Here is a 21293-nt window from a genome sequence, read left to right as displayed (position 1 = left end):
TTTCACCTCAGCCCCCGGCGTCTCTCAACTACCCCAAGTACAAGGGCTGCATTGAGTTCTCCTCATTCAACGAGCGATTGATCAGCCTCTATAACTTCAAGGAGGCCGTCAAAATCAACCAGGATTTCCCATGCAAGAGGTCATTATTTTAAGTGTTCAACATACTGTACTTTGTGCTCTGTACTAGCGATAGTGATACGGATATATGGATGCATGAAAGCACAATTGAGTGGGTATGTCTATCAATACTCGAATGCTATAAAGAGCTCACAAGTCAGGCCTTTTCAGCTTGGAGCGATTTCTGGGTTGTTGTGGTGATGTGATGTTTGGCTTCTAACTGAAATTGTATGTGCTTCCCAGGTATAGGCCCCCAACCGACTCAAAATACTTTGAAGGCACAGGCTACGCTAAGTTAGCTATCGGTTCAGGACGTGGGGTGGCTCTTGTGCTGGAACAGAGCATCATCACTCGCTCGGTCGACGGGCTGCTCCTCTACATTGGAAACCAGGTACAGTCACCAGGTCCCTTCATGTCTTCATGGTTTGATCAAATCCGAATACAGTTGGATGACTAGATCTAAATCTACAAGATTTCAAGAGTTTTATTGGTCACATGCATATGCAAGAAATGAAGTGACTTGAAAAGTTGGCAGAGCCTGTGGAGATTGTGCAACATTCAAAATATAAAATATTTAAATAAGGTGACAAATTGAATAAAAATAAGTAATAAAATAACAATTTAAACTATTAGCCCTATTGACTATGATGATTGGAATGCGTTTACACAATTGTGTTAATTTAATACATGAACATTAATACAAAATGAATGAATATTTTCAATGTTTTGTTGAATTTTGATTGAATGTATTCTTTGACACCTGTTCTATAGGATAAATATTACACCTTGGCTATTGAGAGCGGCTATGTTGTCATTCATAGTGACCGGTTGGCTGCACCAGTCAGAAGCAGCAAGAAGATCTTCCCTCTGGTAAGTGTCTCAACTCTCTACGGTCAAGAGCCTGGATTGATATCACTTGTGATATCGACTTATAACTACCCAAGCTTCGCAAGTCCTCTGTGAAAATAGATGGCTTCAAATGTCATCCGAACTTTGTTGTTCTTCTTTCACAGGCGGATTCAGCAGATATCCTCATCATCTTCGATAGTAAAATTCAACGGATGAAAGTGAAGATCACTAATGACTTTGTGGTCGAAGCAGATGCTGAATATAAGGAGGCAGACTTTGTGGAGTACTACATCGGTGGTGTGTCTTCCGACCTGAGGGAAAGGTATGAGGCTTTGATTCAAAGGGCTGTGCTTCCTACATCTCTAACTTGTTGATTTGATCCAATGAAATGATTATTCAATGTTTTGCCATAGCCCCCCCTCTCCCCCTTTCGACAACAGGAAAGACCATGTAAGAATTTTTTTCTAGCAAACCTTCTAATCTTTTACCGCCTTACAGGAAAAACATCACCACACCAGCTATCAAAGGGTGCGTCAGAAACTTGAAGGCCAACAGAGAAATCCCTAAATTCCTGGAGACGGTCGGCGTCAGCAGAGGTTGCCGCAAAGACTTATTGGTGAGGAATCTGGTCTCGCAGTCATTGCTATTCCCAACTCATCCACCCTTCCACCTTATATGGTGCCATACTGTTCCCGTTAATTGAACCGTTCTTGTGTCGCCCTGTCTCCTTTTCATAGGCTACTCGTAAAGCAGAGTTCGACCTGGGGAGCTCGCTGACAATCCACCCGGCTCCCATTAGTCTAGACGGGGACGTCAGCCTGTCACTGGGCTTCAGGTCCACAGAGGACCAGGGTCTTATGCTGGAGCAGAGCCAAGTGGTGAGTCCCCATGCTGTCCCCCTTGCCTTTCACTGTACTAGAAGTTTCCTCAGGTGGCTTATCCCTATCCTCTTATGTTGTCCACCTTTCAGAACAGCGAGCTTAAGCTGGAGTTGTCGGACGGCTGCGTCAAACTGAGATTTGGAGACAAGGTGTTTAAATCGACCAGACAATACAACGACGGACAGTGGCATTACTTGACTGTCGCCAAATCTGGAACGAGGTAAATATACCTGGTGGATGGATGGATGGATTGACAGACTGAAGTTTACATGTCAGACAATCTGTTTTTGAAAGATCATGGATATATGAAAATAAGCATGTGCGCTACATCAAACACTTCCATCCATTCTCTCCCTAGTATCGAATTACTCATCGACGATTCAGAAGGAGCGGAGTCGCAGCAAGACGAGTCGTCCCGACCGGACCGCAGCAGTCAGGTCTCCCTCGGGAAGGACACCTTCAAGGGATGCATCTCCAACGTCTACCTGAAACGGTAAGCACTGTTCATGTAGCACACGCCCGTAGTTCTATCGCAGTACAGTCATAGCGTTGGTACTCTATGGTGGCCGTCCAGTGAGACATGCTCCCCTTTCCTCTTTTTTTGCAGGCCGGCCCATCTGTATCGACCGGAGGACCTGAGCACCTTCCAGCCCTCTGGGAGTGTGGTGCTGGACGTTTGTTCTCCTGAAAGACCGCCAATGATGATCCTTGACACATCCCGCCAGGTCAGGATAGCAGTTGATTGAGACGATAGATTTTTTATGGGTTGATCTGTTAACTCAAATCAAGGAAGGGAATTCCCTCCCAGGAAGTCATGAAGCCTGACATTTTAATTCATTTGAGCGGAATCATCAAAGTATTGACCAACGTGAATGGCATTCACCACATCATTTGCAATTCGGGCACAATCTTACGAGTAAGTCAAAGGGCCGACTTCTAAGGTTTTGTATTTAAGGAAAAGCAGATAAATGGAATTAAGGTTAGGGCATTTGTATACCACACAGCAGTATGATAGTATTGCAATAGTTTCTATTTGCCCCTTCAAAACATTTTGTCTAAACCACACATATAACAGTTACCTCATCCTTATCCTAACCGGGACCAAAACCACACGTAAACCAGTTAACTCATCCTAACCCTAACCTTAACCCTAACCACTACCAAAACCACACATATATTAGTTACCTCATCCTAACCCTAACCGGGACCAAAATCAAACACATACCACTTCCCTAATACTAACCCTAAACCTAACACTAGCCCTAACTGGGACAAAAACCACACATATACCAGTTACTTCATCCTAACCCTAACTAGGACCAAAACCACACATATACCAGTTACTTCATCCTAACCCTAACTAGGACCAAAACCACACATATACCAGTTACTTCATCCTAACCCTAACTAGGACCAAAACCACACATATACCAGTTACTTCATCCAAACCTAAATCCTAACCCTAATCAGGACCAAGTCTCTCTTGTTATTAAGCCTGATATAAATCTGTGTATTTTGTTTAAAACCTGCTTTGCTGCTTTGTTTCCAGAATTGAAGAAGCAGAAGGATGTCCTAAAACCTGCTGAGAGAAATATATGAACTGAAAACTGTTACTAAACATTTCCTATGTGTTTGATTTGAACAAGATCAACAGTTATGTTACCGAAACCATTTTATTTTATGTATGTCTGTCTTTTTTATTATTATAATGAAAATAAGTAGAAACAAGAATCTATTCATGTCTGTCATGTCTTTCTTCATCTCACACAATAATACAGTAATAATCTAAATCAATAATCTAATGATTTCTCATTAACCATTCATATGCAATCAATGGCTAATTCTGTATTAATTTCATTAAAAAGGGTCACATTATTTTTGATATAAACTTTAAGATGGTAACAGTGGACTGAATCAAATAATACCAATCGTCCTCAACCTAAAATATAAACCAGTATTTTCCAGTAACTATTCAATATAAATCACACACAGCCTTAATTGTAGGTGAAGGTGGGGTGGATGGTGTGTTTGTGTGTATGACTAAGAAGGAGAAGTATTAAATCCTGTGCTTGATCAAATAACAATTTATGTTTTGTCTCATTCACTTCCACTAATAACAATACTAATTCTAATTTTAATTGTAATGATTGTTGTTCATTGTGGTCTTCAGTGAACTATGAGGTATCCAGTCCATTGTTGAGTTTATATATTTATATATGAATAAATATAGAAATATATATTGAGATGGAAGACAGAGCAGTATTGAACCTCAAGATGAAGTCACTGTCTCATCTGTACTGTTATTTATATCCTGTATTCACAAGCATACACGGCTCCATCGAATCAAACCCACATATACACAAATTACTCACTTAACAAATCAATGTATTCAATAACGTTGTACAGAGTTAATGTGCAAAAACAAATGAACACACACAGTATTCATCTGAGGAACAAACACAGTGTTCACCTGAACAGATTAACACACATCTTTCAACAGTTAACTGTTGAAACAGTTTACTGTTGAAATGTGCCACATATATGGCAGCAGTATAAATGACCGACAGTGTTTTAATCATAATCATAATTAGTTAATTAATCATAATTAACTACATTTTTTAATGATATTACCTATTATCATATATTACATTTTATATCCATTGATACATTTCCTCCCGAGGCCAATAACAATTGATTGACCTTAAGAACACTTCTTACCGGCTTAAAATCCTAGTAAAAATAAATTCCTCATAAATAGATACCGAGGTGTTGCTATAGTGAGGGTTTCAACACATCCTCAAGCTCTGAGTATTAGAAACACGAGCGCAGGGTAACATGCCGATGCAGAAGTTAATTGATTACGCTTAACAATAATAGTACATTAATTTACCATGAATTGGTTAATTAGTTAATGCAGTAATAAACATTAACTAACAGTTACTTTAATGTTAACTAATGGGCTAGTATTCATTGACTCATAGTGTTATTTATTTATTATGGTGTTCAGGTATACATGTTATCATTAATTAATAGGGTTAGAGTTAGACCTAAACCCTCTAATCCTTACCATAGCCCATAAACTAATGCTATATTATAACTCTTACAACTGCTTTTTCTAATGTTATCAATGTACCCTTATTGTTAAATGTTACCAATCAATTGTTTGAATCTTTATAGATCTTATCAGCGATGGTACGCCTATGCGCCTTTGCTGCCAATCAGAACGGCTCACATTATTTGAACAAATGAAATCTGATATCGAAAAGAATTTAACGATACTTTCAAAGGTGGCACCTCATATACTTCTGGTGTAAGGACCCTAGTGTTACCTTTGACACCAGGGCACGTGTTCACATTGCTGTTCGGGGTTGTCTCAATGGGTATATCAGCTCCCCTTTTCCAGAGAATACTTTATTTCCTCTCTTCTCTTAATGTAGGTTGAACACATCTTGAGGTCCTCGATGTCATCTGTAGAGCTGGAAGGCTCGAGGTGCCCGCCATGGCCTTGTAAACCTTGCCACTGGCCCACTGTGACACTCGGCCTGTCTTTGTTTTTTTGTCTGCTCCCCATCTGTGGTGTCAGGACGCCGTGCAGACGTTTGCGAACGCGTCGCTGGGGTCGGAGTGTGCAGAGCCTGCCTCGCTCCAGCACGCCTACCGCATGGGGGCCGCGGTCAGCAGCCTCAGCTACAGTCTGCCCCCACCGGCCCCGCCAAAGTATGCACAACTACCACACCCCTCCACTAGTAACTACTGCACTAACTCAAAAATTGCACTAAAGTTCAATACTAGATCCCATATCGTATGATAAGACATGCGTGTATATGCAGTCATGCACATGCGCACACAGAAAAACACACACATACACACTTACAGACACACACTCACAGACACACATGCACACAGACACACACACTCGCAGACACACATTCACATACACACACACACACACACACACAACCACAACTATTTGGTTGGGACCCGTTATATTTTGCCCATGGCACACAAGCACACACACAAACATGCACAGTCACACATTCACACAAACAGAAACACACACTTGCATGCAATCACACACACACACAAACAGACACAATCACACACGCACACAAACACAGAACTAACCGGTTGGGACCCTTTATTTCTCGCCCATAGGCCCCACTTCTCTCTAGAGGTCCGGACGAGGTCTCCAGAAGGCCTGTTGTTCTTCGCTGCAACCAGAAGGGGGAACTCTCACCTGGCTGTCTACATGTCCAAGGGCAGAATCAGATTCTCTGTGGGCAAACAGAAAGAGATCTTCAATCGGGAGAAGTACAACGACGGGAAGTGGCACTCGGTCAGTGAACATCACAACATCACAAACCCTTTCAGGACTCGGAGGGTATTGATCCTGTTGTTGCTCAGGTCTGCCGTCCTGTTGACTCTTGGTCCTCATGTGCAGATCATGTTCAGCTTGGAGAAGAAGAAATTCAAATTGATTGTGGATGGAATCAGGGCTCAGGATGGCCAGCTGACTAATGATGAGGTGGCTTCGCTGGAGCTGCTGTCCCCACTTTACTTAGGAAGTGCCCCTGAATCCCTTCACCAGTATTTAAAGGTAAAACACACCGTTTTAGCCCACTGTATTGCTTTGTCGTATAACAGTTATCATTCTATTACATTACTTTCCAATTATACATTTAATTGGAAAGATTTTAGAACCATTGATCAAAGACCATTGGTCTTTTTCATTGATCAAATGTGTTATATTGCTTGCAGACAGATACTTATTGATCTGTGGCTTTCAAGATGAGTGAAAGGGACTTAAATATGCTACTTTAAAATCCATGTACTGCCTAGGCCATCATGTTGACCAGGCATACTTGATTTTTGAAAGAAGTTTACTCTAATAAACCCTTAAACACTACCAAGAGCAGTGTTATCTGGACTGGTAGAACTCTGAATCTGACTTTGAACTTTATATGAACTTTATATGATTATATGTTTTGTCCACTTTTAGCGGAAAAGCCTACGCAAGCACAGTGTGTTGGGCTGCCTCCGCAACTTCCAAATGAACGGCCATGCCATGCTGCAACCAACCACCAATCACGGAGCCGGCCCCTGCTTTGATGGACCGTTGCAGAGTGGTGCCTATTTCCCTGGGAGCAATGCTCATGTCGTTTACGGTGAGTCAACTGAAGTAAGTGCATCTTTATGGCGTCTGTCAGATAGTCATTGATACCAACCTTTTCTGTATCCCCCCAGAGGACGACTTTGTTGTGGGCGAATACTTTGAGCTGCTGTTTGACATCCGACCGAGGAGTCTAACCGGGGTCCTGCTTCACGTTGGGAATTTCAGCCGGGCCAAGCATGGAGCCAGTGAGGGACACCACCTCAGTCTCTACATGCTCAAAGGAGAGGTGAGCTGTTTCTTTGCAAAGTAATGGGTTGTATTGGCTGCAATATCATCATAAGTTATCCATGTTGACGTTTGATTGTCCAGATTTGATTCTGATCATCAATTCTTCATGCACCACCATGTACTACAATGAGAACCGATTGTATTTCCTGGTAAGTTCTCTGCTTCTTCATGAATGTCTCTGTTTTCAACATGCTCTGACCTACAGGTAATAGCACAGGTGAACAATGGAGCAGGTGAATTCTTAGTGTCAGTCATGCCCAAGACTCCATTGTGCGACGGGACATTCCATAAAATATCAGGTGAACTCCCGGTCAACGGTTTCATTACAACACATGGTCACCAAAAAGGTCACAGAATTGATGTGTTATAACAAAATTTTCTATTAACAATTTGACAGTAGAAAGGGATATGAATTCAGCGCTGTTTGTGTGTTTCTCCTAGTGATCAAACAGCAAAATGTGGTGCAACTGCATGTGGACACTGTGGACAACCACAAGATCGGATCTCCCTCTTCAGTCACGACACTGACTAGAGGCCCTCTGTATGTGGGAGGCATCCCAGGTAGGTTGGAACTGACAGACGCTCCACAGACAAGACACCTACATTGTATTGAGTGGATGCTCTTATCAGAAACATGAGGCATATTCTTTCCCTCAATGATTCTGACATTTGTGTTCAGTTCACACATAAAGTTCCTCCAGGTAAAATCCAGAGAATGTCTTTACAGTGCATGAGTGATGTGAAAGGGATAATATTATGGTGGGAATCTAACCTCCAACCCTGGCAGTTACACAGGGCCACGGTAGACACGTCATGACCAGACAGACTGAACGACAGATCAGGGATTTAGCAGACGCTTTTATCTGAAGTGACTTCCACGTATACAATCAATATTACAGTAACTACAAATTGGAGTGCTGCATGACCAAGTGCTCACGATGTGGTGCTATTTAAACGTTGCAGCAAAGGTCTGATGCATAGGGCAGTAAGGCTGCAAGCATGGAATAGATAGGTCTATCAGTTGGTGAGGTGTTCCCAATAGAGCTCAAGGTTCTGAAAAATATTAATATATTTGTATTATATGTATTTATTTATATATGTATATATATATTCAATTAAAAGCAATCATCTTTAATATATAATAACATAATATTAATAATATTTGTATGATAATAATTATAATATCAGAATTATAATAGTAAATAGATCAATCAAAATAGGAAAAAAAAGTTAATAACAAATCCCCATCCTTTTAATAATATTTTTTATGATAATAAAGAATGATGATTATAATAGAAAATAGATAATACAAATAGGGAAAAAAAGTTGATAAAATAAAAGTTAAGAAAAAAGAATGCATAAAGTTCAGAATATCTTCTAAACCAGTACAGACCCAAAGACTCAGTGATAAGGCTGGCCGGTTTAACCCACTTACTGCATGTTGTGTGCTGCAGAGAGTCCCCGGCAGCAGCCCTCGCTTCCGGTCTCTTCCTCCTTCGTGGGCTGCATCCAGGGCATGAGGATCAACGGCAAACCCGTCTACTTCGAGAGGCTGTCTAAAGCGTACGGGGCGGTCAACCTCAGAGAATGTCCGGCGGGCTGACGCAGGCCTACGACTGCGCTGCTATGACCACGCCCATGTCCATATGCTACGACCATGTGCAATCTCAATGTGTAAATTATGTACAGTATATTGTATGCGTGTGTGTGTGTGTGTGTGTGTTCGTTTGTGTGTGTGTGGGTGTTAGTGTGTGTGCGTGAGTGCTTTTGTGTGTTTGTGTGTGCGTGTGTGTGTTTGTGCAAACGAGTACATGTCTTTATTGATCTGTATCAGGAAATACAACTACTAAGCTTTTCCGTTCAATGTTTCAGTATTTATTCTTTGTTTGTTAAATCCTACATTACAGTATCACTGTATTGATGCATTCATACCAATGACGTTTCACATCAAATTAAGAAATCTGTTTGACTTTCTTTGACTTTACACGATACTGTATGATGCTTTTATTGGAAATAGCTGCATTGCTGTTTGACTTCCAAGCATAAGCGACCAAGCACTTTAAGTATTCAAATGACCAGAGGATCGTTATCATTGGTTAATGTCTTTGTTCAACTCAAGTTGTACAGCCAATAGGTGGTCTTGTAATGACGCCATTGTCAGATAATGACAAGGTTTATCTATCACACTAAATGACCACTGGTCGGATTATATGTTTACTTTTTTGATAAGATCTAGACCTAACTGATCATCCTTGAAATCAAACCAGATTTTCCTGAATTAATATTCCATTTGTTGTTGTGCATTCCGAAGTGAAAGTGTAAGCTGTTGTTTTGTGGACGTAAAATCCGAAACCTTTTTTCGGAATGTGTTTGAATGTAAGTTTTGTTTCAAAGCTTGCATTATTTAGCCTTTGTTATTACAAATATTAACATCAAATGCCTTGATTTGAACAATTTAGAATTTTTATTTGACTGTGCTATTGAAATATTGTTCCACAAATATTCATGTTTTTCTATAAATATTAATCGGATTGTTGACCCATATTTTCAGGGGTATTTTATGCTTTCATTAGCAATGCAACAATATGGTTGAGTTCATAAATAGTGTTAGATTGATATTTCATGCATTTCATTTCAAAACGTATTAACTGTCTGAATGTGTCAAAGTAAATCAATTACATGATAGGCTGGAAGAGGGTAATTGGCATTTATTTATGTTCCACTGTAGACCTGCTATTTGAGTGTAAGCAAATAAACAAAGTGTGTGAAACTGGATTCATGTTACGTTTTTTATTATATTCCAAATAACACATTCGAGCAAAAACATTAAAGATTTGTAATATCACATATCTGATTAAACTTTTTGGTTCCCAAGCGACTGAAGAAGGATCCTCGGACGCTGGTTGGCTGGCTGCTCAGATCTAACAAATTAACTCCCCCCCCATTCTCTTCTCTTTGGCTACACCAATCCCAGGCATACCACCGCCGCGGAATACGGAAGACGAGCGGACTGGCAAACAAACAAACAAACAAGCAACCCAGAGCCTGCGGATATTATTTTTGAATTATCCGAGTATTACTATGGCAATAAAACGGAGGATGGACACGATACGACCTAGTTTATATTCCACGCTTTGACTGCCCTGTCAAAGCCGACCACCAGCACGCAGTCTTCCTCCCATCCCTGGCGCAGAGCCTTTTCTCCGTTGTAATTATTTGGTTTTTTTTAGGAGATCAATTATATTTATATATCGATGGCGGGCAAAACAAAACCTGTGAGCGCTGGGGATAAATCGGACACTATCGATGACGCTGAACTGGCACTGGAAGGCATCAACATGCTGCTGAACAATGGCTTCAAAGAAAGTGACGATCTGTTCAAAGCGCACAGGTCAGTGGACGAATGCGGTCCACTTCTGCAGCGCCTCCGGGGGGAACACGTGTTATCCCCTCCCGGTCGAGCCCTCTCGTTGACCGGTGGATCTCAATGAATTGTGGTCTACAGCGAGTCTCGTTATTTGTGGTGCTTTTGTGTTCACTTTCAATTTGCATAGGACCGGATAAGCAAAGTGACATGTCATGTCTTGATCACATTCAGGCTGTAGCTGTGTATCTAGGTGTGTCATCCAAGGGAATTGAAATGCATGGAATATCAATTATCCTGACATCCCTGTCTCAACTGCGTCCCATTATAGGCCTGTTTTGTATATATATATATAGAGAGAGAGAGAGAGAGAGAGAGAGAATGCGTTGTTCCTAGTGTATCTAGACAGGCATTCTGATGGTTATACTTTTGAACTTGAATCACTTCTGTTTTCTCATAGCCTTACACAATGTGTGGTTATAACGTTACGTCATGCTATTACTAGGTCATACAACTGGTTTATTGATTTAGAGGCTCAGACTCGTTTCCAAGCAGGTTTGTCTGCCCTAAACAAACCATGGCCATTGTAGATGTAAAAACAATGCTCATTTAGAAAGCTTGCCCTTACAAGTTGACTGTATCGTTTTATAACACAACTATGAAAACCTTACAACCAGTCTGTGAATTCTAGCCTTTAGCCTTACTATTGGCTATGATTGCTGTCAAGGTTGAATGACAACCATGACTTAATCAATGGCACAGAAGGTCAAGCAGTGGGAGATCCCGGCTCCTGGTGAAAGCTTAAATGTCGCCCTTTACTTCTAATTGCTCTCCGTGTTAGAAGGACCTCACGCTGTGGCTGTGTAAACAGGAACAGCGATCGGGGCAGTTTCCTGACAAAGGCAAAATCAGCTCAGAATGAAACTTGTGACTACTGTAGGCCACAGTGCGCCAGCTATTTCAGGACCAATCCTAGAGGCATCATTAAAGTTTACACATATTTCTTACACATATACCCCGCTGGCTCTTTCTGCAAAAAGACTCCCCTGTTGCTATGTTTAGCCTTTACTCTTGATAGTTTGTCTATTGTCTTTTCAAGGAACCACAGCCCTTTAATGAGTTTCGGAGCCAGTTTTGTCAGTTTCTTGGTAAGTAGATGTGCAGCATTCTACATTAAACCACTGAGCCCTGATTTTCCTGGCTATCAATGCTGAGTGTCATTACTATATAAATACTATTGACCTACTTTACAGCCTACTACTATTCAACCATGCAAAGTATTGTATTTAGCCTAATTGTCATTTATTTTCTTTATGATTCTCTTGAAAGTAATGGGTGTGATAGATGGTTTGTAAATGAAATACACTTCACATCAATTTACCACTGGTTTATTGGTTATTTTATCGGCCCAGTCCTTTATTTAGTTTTGCCTGTGCATCGTTGAGATGTTGTGTTCTCCGTGCCACAGAACGCCATGATGACGTTCGAGGAGGAGAAGATGCAGACGGCCTTCGAAGACCTCAAAGCGACGGAGAGGCTGTGCGAGAGCGAGAACGCCGGCGTCATCGAAACCATCAAGAACAAGCTGAAGAGAAACGTGAGTCGGCGTGAGTCATGGATGTATGTGCATGGACGTCACACGCACGGGGGCGTAATGCACCCACTTAACATAATGCACTCACACACAGCTGCTGAGAGAGCCCTTCTAGTACTCTGTGCTTATTCAAATAATAACGAAATCTGATGATGGGTAGAATGGAGGTTATTCAAAGAACTAGCACAGACACCGAGGTTTTCCGGTCGCCCGGTGGCTTGCATGCCCTGCACAACCTTCGACGCTAAGTGGTTTGAGTAACGTGACCCTGTGTGGTGCAGATGGACTCCCAGAGGTCATGGCTGGCCATGCTAAGTCGCCTCCAAAGGCAGATCATCATCGCGGACTGCCAGGTGTACCTGGCCGTGCTGTCCTTCATCAAACAGGAGCTGTCGGGTAAGAGGCCTCCTGACTGCCTGGGCACCCTGTGGTGGGGTCGGTGGGTACTGGTACAGACTGTACCTGTGATTAAGGGCGATACAAATACTATTTAGAGATTGTTTTTTCCTGATTCGAACGACCTTTAACCTCTGACCCCCCCTCGACACAGCGTACATCAAGGGGGGCTGGCTCCTGCGCAAGGCCTGGAAGATGTACAACAAGTGTTACAGCGACATCACCCACCTGCAGGAGGGCGGCCAGCGACGGCCCTCAGACGCCCAGGGGTCCGCCTCGCCCACGTCCTCCTCCAGGTCCCAGCAGTCCCTCGGCGACCCCCCGACCGACACCACCACCCCCGCCTCCGGCCGGGTCCCGGACGGGGGGCACTCGGAGGCCCTGGACAGGCTCAAGGGCTCGGTCAGCTTCGGCTATGGCCTCTTCCACCTCTGCATCTCCATGGTGCCGCCGCACCTGCTGAAGATCGTCAACCTGCTGGGTTTCCCCGGCGACCGTCTCCAGGGCCTCGCAGCGCTCGCGTATGCCAGTGAAAGTAAGGACATGAAGGCCCCCCTAGCTACGTGAGTAGGCGTGCCACACATCTCCCCGTGATATGCAAAGATGATAAAAAAAAGACAGGATTCAACCCCCAAACAACGACACACGTTCACACACGGTCAGGGGCCGCTCGGCCGTGACCATGTGTGCAGATAGTGATTGTGGAATGTAGAGAACACTGATTGGCTTCGGATATAGCCAATGAGGAACAGTGAATAGGCAGCGTTAGGTTAGAGTAGAGTTAGGTTAGAACTCACCCTTTGGCCAAAAATATGACCACGGCAATTATGCTAGGAGGCAAACGATATGTTGTATTCACAACGGATAGGACCGAACGGTAGACGAGATCATTACAGAATAGGAAGGGGTTGGCGGGAATCTTGCTGCGATTGAGACGCTATCTGCTATTGTGTACACTTGAGTAAAGTAGGAACGGTGACCCTCAAGGTGCTTCACTCTCCACACTGTAGAATGTGAAGCACCTTGATGATCACCAGTCCTACTTTAAGTCATGATGAGTCATGTTTGATAATGAGTAAACATCTCGACCCAGCAAACCCACCCACACATAAAGACTCGGGGGTGGTATTCCAGCATGCATTTCCGTGTGTGTGTGTGTGTGTGTGTTTGTGTGTGTGTGTGTGTGTGGCTGCAGAGCAAGTGTGGACGTGTCTCAGAGCTAACTATTCTGTAAAAGATGGCTGTTATAAATCAGTGTTTCAGGAGGGTTCAAGTTTGCATATTATTATGTATAAAGATTATATTGTAACTTTAAAATTATAAATTAATTCAGAAGACTTTGGCCCACACATTGTGCTTAAATAACTTATTACAGAAGAACATTTTTATTTGTGTACGGAAGGTTTGCATGTAGAGATATGTAAATACTGTACTATTGACTTAGTGTATCCTGTATTTCATTGTTTGTTTTTTTTACCTTGATTGGTGCAGTACAAATGTAGACTTGAACTGTGATTCGAGAATTGGACTGTCTGACCCCCACAGCTGTATGATTTTATTTTCTTGAACCACCACTGTTTTCTGCGTTTCATGCAGGCTGGCCCTCTTGTGGTATCACACGGTAGTGCAACCCTTCTTTGCACTAGATGGCGCTGACACACAGGCAGGGCTATTGGAGGCCAAAGATATTCTTCAACGAAGGGAGCCCGTCTACCCAAACTCCTCCCTCTTCATGTTTTTTAAAGGGAGAGTACAACGCCTCGAGGTAGATAAAAGTTCAGAAATAGTTTGTTTGTAAAAAAATCTAAATTGAAAGTTTATGAACCAAAATTGTGCTCCCTTCACTCACTTTTATTCAGCACAATTCAGATAAATATGGATATAGTCTTGGCGTGTAAAAACATGATCCATTTTTTATTTATTTTCAAAGTAATTGTCAAAAACGAATTCATTATTACAATGATTTGAAGATCAATCTATCTATCTATCAATCCATATCCAGATGCCAAATGATAAATGTAGTTACCACTATAATAAATAATTGTTTATTGCTTTTTATTAATTAGCAGAGAACTTGGCAAAGGATACCTTTTTAGTTTAGTGTTAGGAATATATTGCATTCTATTCATGGCTTGTTGACTTGAGCATCATACTTGAGGCTTTCGAGCAAACTTCACTACAGTTAGCTCGAGGGCTAAAGCATCATGCTATTCTGTGCAACATTTCAAAAATGGATCGAACAATAGACTGGTGTGGCTCAACTTCCTGCCAAATGACATTCTTCAACAGTGCCTGGGCTGAAACCGGCCTGACTAGTCTGGCTCCCTGGCTCTGGTCCCCAGCCTCCTAACCTCCCTCCCGCTCCTCCCCAGGGCCTGATCAGCGATGCCCTGACATCCTTCAGCAATGCCCTTGAGCTGGCCACCGACCAGAGGGAGATCCAACACGTGTGTCTATATGAAATAGGTACCACTACTCTGTTACGTTTAGCCCATGCTAGATGCTTAAAGAGTCCATGCTAGTTATTTAAATAGCCCATGCTAGTTTCTCAAGTAGCCAGTGGCAGTTCTACACTATTCCAACTGCTGCGTTTGGCTGGGCGTTGTTCGGCTAGAGGGGCCGGCTACAATCGTGCGTAATGTTTTCTTCACTGCATTCTAGGAATTAAGAAAGCAAGAAAAAACGTTGTAAAATGCGGGACACCAACATATTGAAATGTTTATGAAGAAAATCGTATAAAAATGCATACATAATCAGATGCAAATACATATAAATACTCAAAAACAAGCCATACAGAGAAATATATGTAGAGAGAGAGAAAGAAAAACAGGCACACACAATGCATAGGCCCTATCCAAATGGTTGCTCAAGTAGCCCATGCTATTGGCCCAAGCAGCCCATGCTAATGGCCCAAGTAGCCCATCTTAGTGGCCCAAGCAGCCCATGCTAGTGGCCCAAGCAGCCCATGCTAGTGGCCCAAGCAGCCCAGGCTAGTTGCCCAAGTAGCCCAGGCTAGTTGCTTAAGTTGACCAAGTAGCCCATGCTAGTTGCTCAAGTTGCCCAAGTAGCCCATGTTAGTTGCCCAAGTAGCCCATGCTAGTGGCCTAAATAGCCCATGCTAGTTGCTCAAGTTGCCTAAGTAGCCCCTGCTAGTTGCCCAATAACCCACGCTAGTGGCCCAAGTAGCCAATGCTAGTGGCCCAAGCAGCCCATGCTAGTGGCCCAAGTAGCCCATGCTAGTGGCCCAAGTAGCCCATGCTAGTTGCTCAAGTTGCCCAAGTAGCCCATGCTAGTTGCAAATTGCCAATGCTAGTTTGCCCAAATACTCCGTACCAGTCGCTTGTGTCACAAACCACAATGACTGATCCGATCATATTGATTTCCATTTCAGGTTGGTGCAGCATGATTGAGCTGAGCTTCACAGACGCCTACCGGGCGTTCGAGCGGCTGAAGAGCGAGTCCCGCTGGTCCCAGTGCTACTACGCCTACCTTACAGGAGGTGTGTATGCCAGCATACACATTGTGGTTGTAGCTTGTAGCGCTCGATTTAGCTCCCGAGCTTACACCTGTATCTGTCGGTCTGCTGCAGTGTGCCAAGGAGCCAGCGGGGATTTGGAAGGAGCGGCAGCAGTCCTGAAGGACGTCCAGAGGCTTTTTAAACGCAAGAACAATCAAATAGAGCTGTTCTCCCTCAAAAGAGTAAGCGCACGCACACGCTGATCCTTCCAGTCAGGATACACAAAGTCTAAGTACTTGAGTACATGTGCTGTTCTTGGCGAACCGTTTGACAGGCAGAGAAGCTGAGGAAGCCCAGGCCGTCGAAGGAGCTGTGCAGCCTGGCTGTGATCGAGGTTCTGTACCTGTGGAAGGCCCTGGCCAACTGCTCTGTCCCCAAGCTCCAGACCATGATCCAAAGTATGACATCCCCCCCCACTCTCTGCATCACAAGTGCAATGTGGCTCAGGAGGTAGAGCGGGTTGGCTGGGAACCGGACAGTGTCAGTTCGATCCCCGGCTCCTCCTAGCTCAGTGTCGAGCTGTCAGTAAGCAAGACACCTTACCCTGACTGCTCCTGATGAGCGGGCTGTCGCCTTGCCTGGGTGAATGGGTGAATGTTAGGCAATATTGTAAAATGCTTGTGCCCAGAGGGGTTAGAGAAGCGATATATAAATGCATTCCAGTTACCATTTACAAGAAGACCAGTAAGATCGTTACTTAGATTGTTGTTGTGAGTTGCCTTGTCCAACATGGCATTCTGTTCTCCAGTCCTGCAGGGAATCGACGATGCTTCATGTGCAGGCTTGAAACACTTGCTCCTCGGCGCCATACATAGAACTCTGCACAACACCAAGGACGCCATTCAGGTACCCCACCCCCCACTCGACGAAATACATAAACAACATGACCCAGGCCCACGTGAAACACATGACTGTAGTTCACAGTTCATGACTCAGCCCGCTGTTTCTCTCTGGATCCTCGCAGCATTTCCAGCTGGCCGAAAGAGACGAGGTGGGGTGTCTGAGCAACTCGTACGTGCAGCCGTACTCCTGCTACGAAGTGGCCTGCGTGCTGCTGGATTCCCCAGAGGTGGGTTCCAGAGCCAGGGGGATGGAAGCAGGCGAGGGCTGGTATTTCTTTCTGGACTTGCTGAGGAAGTGAACTTGAATTAAAACAATGTCTTCTTGCTTTTTGTTTAGGCTGCGGAGAGAGGGAGGGCACTCATGCTTCAGGCCAAGGTGATTATTCTAGAACCTTTTTCACAATATCCCAACGTGCACATCCATGTTGTTGTTGTGCTTCTGCTTACATCATTATACCTGATCAATGATTGATTTTAATCACCGGGCTGTCTGCTGTGCTTTTGGACCCTGCAGGAGGAATACGCCGGCTATGATTTTGAAAACAGGCTTCACGTCCGCATCCATTCGGCCCTCGCCTCCACGAGAGCAGAGGCCCCCCAATGAGGAACGCAAGTTTTTGATTTGAAAGATGCACTGGAAAAGAAGAACAGAAAGTATCATCCTCTGGCACAACATTGGCACAACTCATCGGGTTCAATTTGTAATAATGTTTTTTACATAATGAGCAATTAACTCAATTCTAAAACTTGGTGGAAAAATATGCAAGCTTGGTCAATATTTAAGTTATTTTATAGAACTGTTACACTCAGCACTTATGGCCCCTCCATGCCCTATCTGTAAACAATTCACGAACTGAGCTGTAATGTGCTCTAGTTAGCATAAATTATTCCTTACTCTTTGTGGCCAGCTGAAACATCATCCAGATGGATTTTTATTAATTTTGAATATACACACACACACACACACACACACGTCTCTGATAATGACTTTGATCTATAAGAGCTTTTACTATTAATCCCCTTCAGTGTCAGGAATTGATTTCATTTTTACAATGAGCGGAGCGTTGCTAAATCCAATAGCCCTACTGCAAGCCGAAGCCATCTCGTTTACAATAGCCTATTCTCTTGATAGGTACAATACATTGTTGTAAATAATTTGCGATTTGTTTACATGTGCCAACATGTCCTTTAACTAACAAGTGCCCTAGTTGCACATTTTGTACATTTTGCCGTTCGGTGGTTTTACTTTGTTTTAAACCAATAAATGTCTCGAAATGACGAACTCTGTATGTTATCTCATATATTCTCGGCTGTAATATCAAAAGACTTCAAAGACTCCACAATGTCCCTGATTAGTTCGTGTTGTGTTGTGAAGATCGGACAGCCGCCAAGTGATTATCCAGTAATTTAGCTGGAACACTCGGGCTCCAGCATTGAGACAAAAGGAGAGTGTGTGTGTGCCTGTGTGCCTGTGTGCCTGCATGTTCCCTCATCTGGACAGGCTGATCCTCAGGCTCCTCTTAAAGCCCTGCTGGGGAAGTGATATTCAGGCTGGAACTGAGGAGGAACAGGATATTCTTACAACAGAGTGGAAAGAGGAGACTAGCCATGACCAATCGAAACACAAAATAAACGCACAACAGCCACTGGGGTGTCCCGCGGTGTGAATAATTAAACGCGTGGTGCCGGACGAGGACTTAATGTGTTCGTGATCTCTTGCTGATGACGAACTCTGCATAAATCAACTCCTTCAGCTGATTGCATGCCACTCAGCCACTGCTCAGATGGAGAAGGATTACTGATGACAGGAGAACAATTGGGACCCGTCAATGAAGAAGTATAAAGATAAGCGCGCATCAGATGAGAACCAGTCACCCTGAACCGAGTCTCTATTTCTTGAACGAATGAGATCCAGACATTTAAAGCTGGTTGAACCGGTGGAACTTCATGCAAATCAGGCCTAGATTTCTTACTAAAACCAAGCTTATAATGTAATGCCTCTGTCCATGTTGCTGACGGTCCAGAATGTACGTGATTAAGGCAGATTTCGGAGCTGATTGAAGGCGTGGTGTATATATATAAATGCTTATACTTTTAATTCAATGACAATGATTGGTGCTTTACAATATTTTATATAGGCCATGCATTAACCTATCGTCACAGTGGCTGCACCTCCTCTCGAGGAAAATAACTTTAGTGTAGTTCTGGTGGATAAATCCTAGTGAATATCCCCATGTCATGTAACGTGGCCTACTTTAATGAGAATGATTAACCAAATGAAGGGGAAAATAAAATTGTGGCTATTCTTAGACACTATCCACTAGAGGTTAAGTCTTTGATTAGATATCGCCTTAAAGTCTCTGTTAATTGCGAGCATAATTAATAAGGAATTAACTTGGGAGTGTGATGTGACTTGGTATCTAATTAGACTAATTGCTGACAATGTGTTTGAACTGCTTGGACAGAAGTTTGTTTTGATGTGAACAGAGATAACGGGGTTCCCATTAGAAACCATGGCATTTGGGAAATTTATTCAAATCAGAAAGTCAAATAGTCCAGCTGTAGGCAAAAGCTCCCCCAATAATTGTTTAATTTTTGATTGTGACTGTTAAGATAGAAAGTAGCTAGTATATTTTGTAAACATAAGCCTTGATTTCCCAGCTGTCTGCAACTAAATGGTTAGCTATTGGCTAACGATGGTAGCCCTATATTTTTCAGTTACTTTCACGCTGTTTCTGTTATGAGAGCTGCCAACTCTCACACATTGAATGTGAGACTCACTCAAATGTGTGAACATAATGTTTCAGGTTTCTTTTGGTTTTAACACGCATCAGGACTAGAACCCTGGTCGCTGGAGCATTAGCTAACGGTTCTCTCTGTTTCCCCACGGAGATTGGGAAATTGGTAGAGTCGGAGGTTACAGACAGTACAATAGACATGACATCGTTACGTTTAAAACCTACATTATGGTTAAATGGAAACAGCAGGAATTGGCCTCTGGTCTGCGGAGGTTTATCCAACAGTGCTCTCCACTGCACCACTGAGACCGGGACAATGATCAAGTCAAATCAATTATTGGGAATAAATAATCAATTCAACATTACAATTCCCATGACATCCCTAAGTTTAAAACTGACATTAGGTTGCATAGGACCCCCGAACCCTGCTCTCCAGAACTGGTAAAGAGAGACCTTCTCAGATGCACTAAGGAGACAGCCGGTTTAGTCATTCCCATGTATTTTAATGGTAGTTCCCTGTACCAAATCCTAAGATTATGTGATTATTAAGACTTAAGTACATAAGTAAGATTTGACAATTTATTTCGGTAACAAGGTACATTCAACCTTTCTTGGTCTAAATTGTATAATAACTAGTAATTTTTTTAGTAGTAAACATAATATGATGCCAAAATGTAGACTTTTGATTCTTGCATTTATTGATGTTATTTATTATTCTTTTAAAAATATTTTTGCCGTGTCTCTGATTCCCATGGAAATACCATCTAGCTAAGTAGGGCATGCAAGAGACATCGTTACACACCAACCCGGAGTGGAATTGCTTTTACCTCTGGCTGTCCTGAATGGACCTATACCGTCAAAGTCCTCTAGTCTGAACACATCAGAAAGCCATCCCCTGGGTACCAAGGTTGAAATACAAGGCCTTTCCTCAGTCGTATTTGCGGTTGAAGGGAGTGTGCAGCAGACAATGTCTCCTCGGATGCTATTCAATTACGAGTTAATCTTTCATGAATTCCTCTTTCCCCAGAGTTACATTTTCAGCAGCTCTTCCCAATTCATGGATAGTGCTATCGGTGACTTTATTTCTAAGACTAACTTGGAGCAAATAATAAATGGAATATCCCACACAGTGTCTTTCAAACAAATCCACAGAGGACAGAGTGTGTGCGCAACAAACCACGCATCAACAACGGCATCTCCCCAGTCCTTGTGTGATACATCTATGTGCTGGGTCCCCTTTGGGACTCTCTGTGACAGGGTCTCACCACACAGATCTGTCAGATGCACACAAGGTGAACCTGGCTCAGGAGAGTTGTCTCGCTCTCTTGTTTATTCAGTCAGGATCCCCAGTAGTGAGGGGAGCATGGTAGTTGAAAGAGAAGACACAACAGCGAGCCCAAGCTCAGACGCCATCTCTCCACAGAGATGCACTCTTTCAGGTACCTGGTCTACCAGTACTGCACATTTCTGTCTAAAGAATTCTTGTGCGTGTCCCTTGGTGATTTAAGTTTTTTATTGTAGCATTTTTTAATAATTAGATGTCAACACACACACACTCACACTCTCTGTGCTTATTTCCAAGTGATGTATATAT

The 21293-nt window shown here is 43.0% G+C and overlaps 2 protein-coding genes across 4 annotated transcripts in view; both read left to right on the top strand.

Annotated features, from left to right (window-relative positions):
- Positions 1–9976, top strand: part of LOC307086041 (laminin subunit alpha-3-like) — a 71044-nt gene extending 61068 nt beyond the window's left edge. For 2 of the 3 annotated variants that reach the window (XM_079751073.1, XM_079751072.1), the window contains exons 61-77: positions 12–139; positions 361–508; positions 889–987; positions 1131–1288; positions 1465–1582; positions 1704–1844; positions 1937–2067; positions 2206–2340; positions 2455–2572; positions 5431–5564; positions 6003–6183; positions 6289–6444; positions 6847–7012; positions 7092–7246; positions 7454–7547; positions 7690–7809; positions 8703–9976. In XM_079751073.1, coding sequence (XP_079607199.1) covers positions 12–139; positions 361–508; positions 889–987; positions 1131–1288; positions 1465–1582; positions 1704–1844; positions 1937–2067; positions 2206–2340; positions 2455–2572; positions 5431–5564; positions 6003–6183; positions 6289–6444; positions 6847–7012; positions 7092–7246; positions 7454–7547; positions 7690–7809; positions 8703–8851 — 2331 coding nt within the window. In that variant the 3' untranslated portion in view covers positions 8852–9976. Of the gene's footprint in view, positions 1–11; positions 140–360; positions 509–888; positions 988–1130; positions 1289–1464; positions 1583–1703; positions 1845–1936; positions 2068–2205; positions 2341–2454; positions 2573–3396; positions 3914–5430; positions 5565–6002; positions 6184–6288; positions 6445–6846; positions 7013–7091; positions 7247–7453; positions 7548–7689; positions 7810–8702 lie in introns of those variants that run through there. The other variant, XM_079751074.1, reaches the window with a different exon arrangement.
- A 251-nt stretch (positions 9977–10227) lies between these two features.
- LOC307086032 (tetratricopeptide repeat protein 39C-like) lies at positions 10228–18248 on the top strand. Its single transcript, XM_079751057.1, has 14 exons — positions 10228–10639; positions 11712–11760; positions 12081–12209; positions 12488–12602; positions 12757–13165; positions 14199–14367; positions 14975–15068; positions 15994–16101; positions 16192–16301; positions 16394–16517; positions 16868–16965; positions 17084–17188; positions 17299–17337; positions 17476–18248. Exons 1-14 carry the CDS (start codon positions 10503–10505, stop codon positions 17563–17565), a joined length of 1776 nt encoding a protein of 591 aa, XP_079607183.1. The 5' UTR covers positions 10228–10502; the 3' UTR covers positions 17566–18248.
- The last annotated feature ends 3045 nt before the right edge of the window (positions 18249–21293 follow it).

This window comes from Pollachius pollachius (genome assembly GCF_949987615.1).
Source record: "Pollachius pollachius genome assembly, chromosome: 14".
NCBI lineage: Eukaryota > Metazoa > Chordata > Actinopteri > Gadiformes > Gadidae > Pollachius > Pollachius pollachius.
This window is presented reverse-complemented; position numbering and strand designations above follow the sequence as displayed.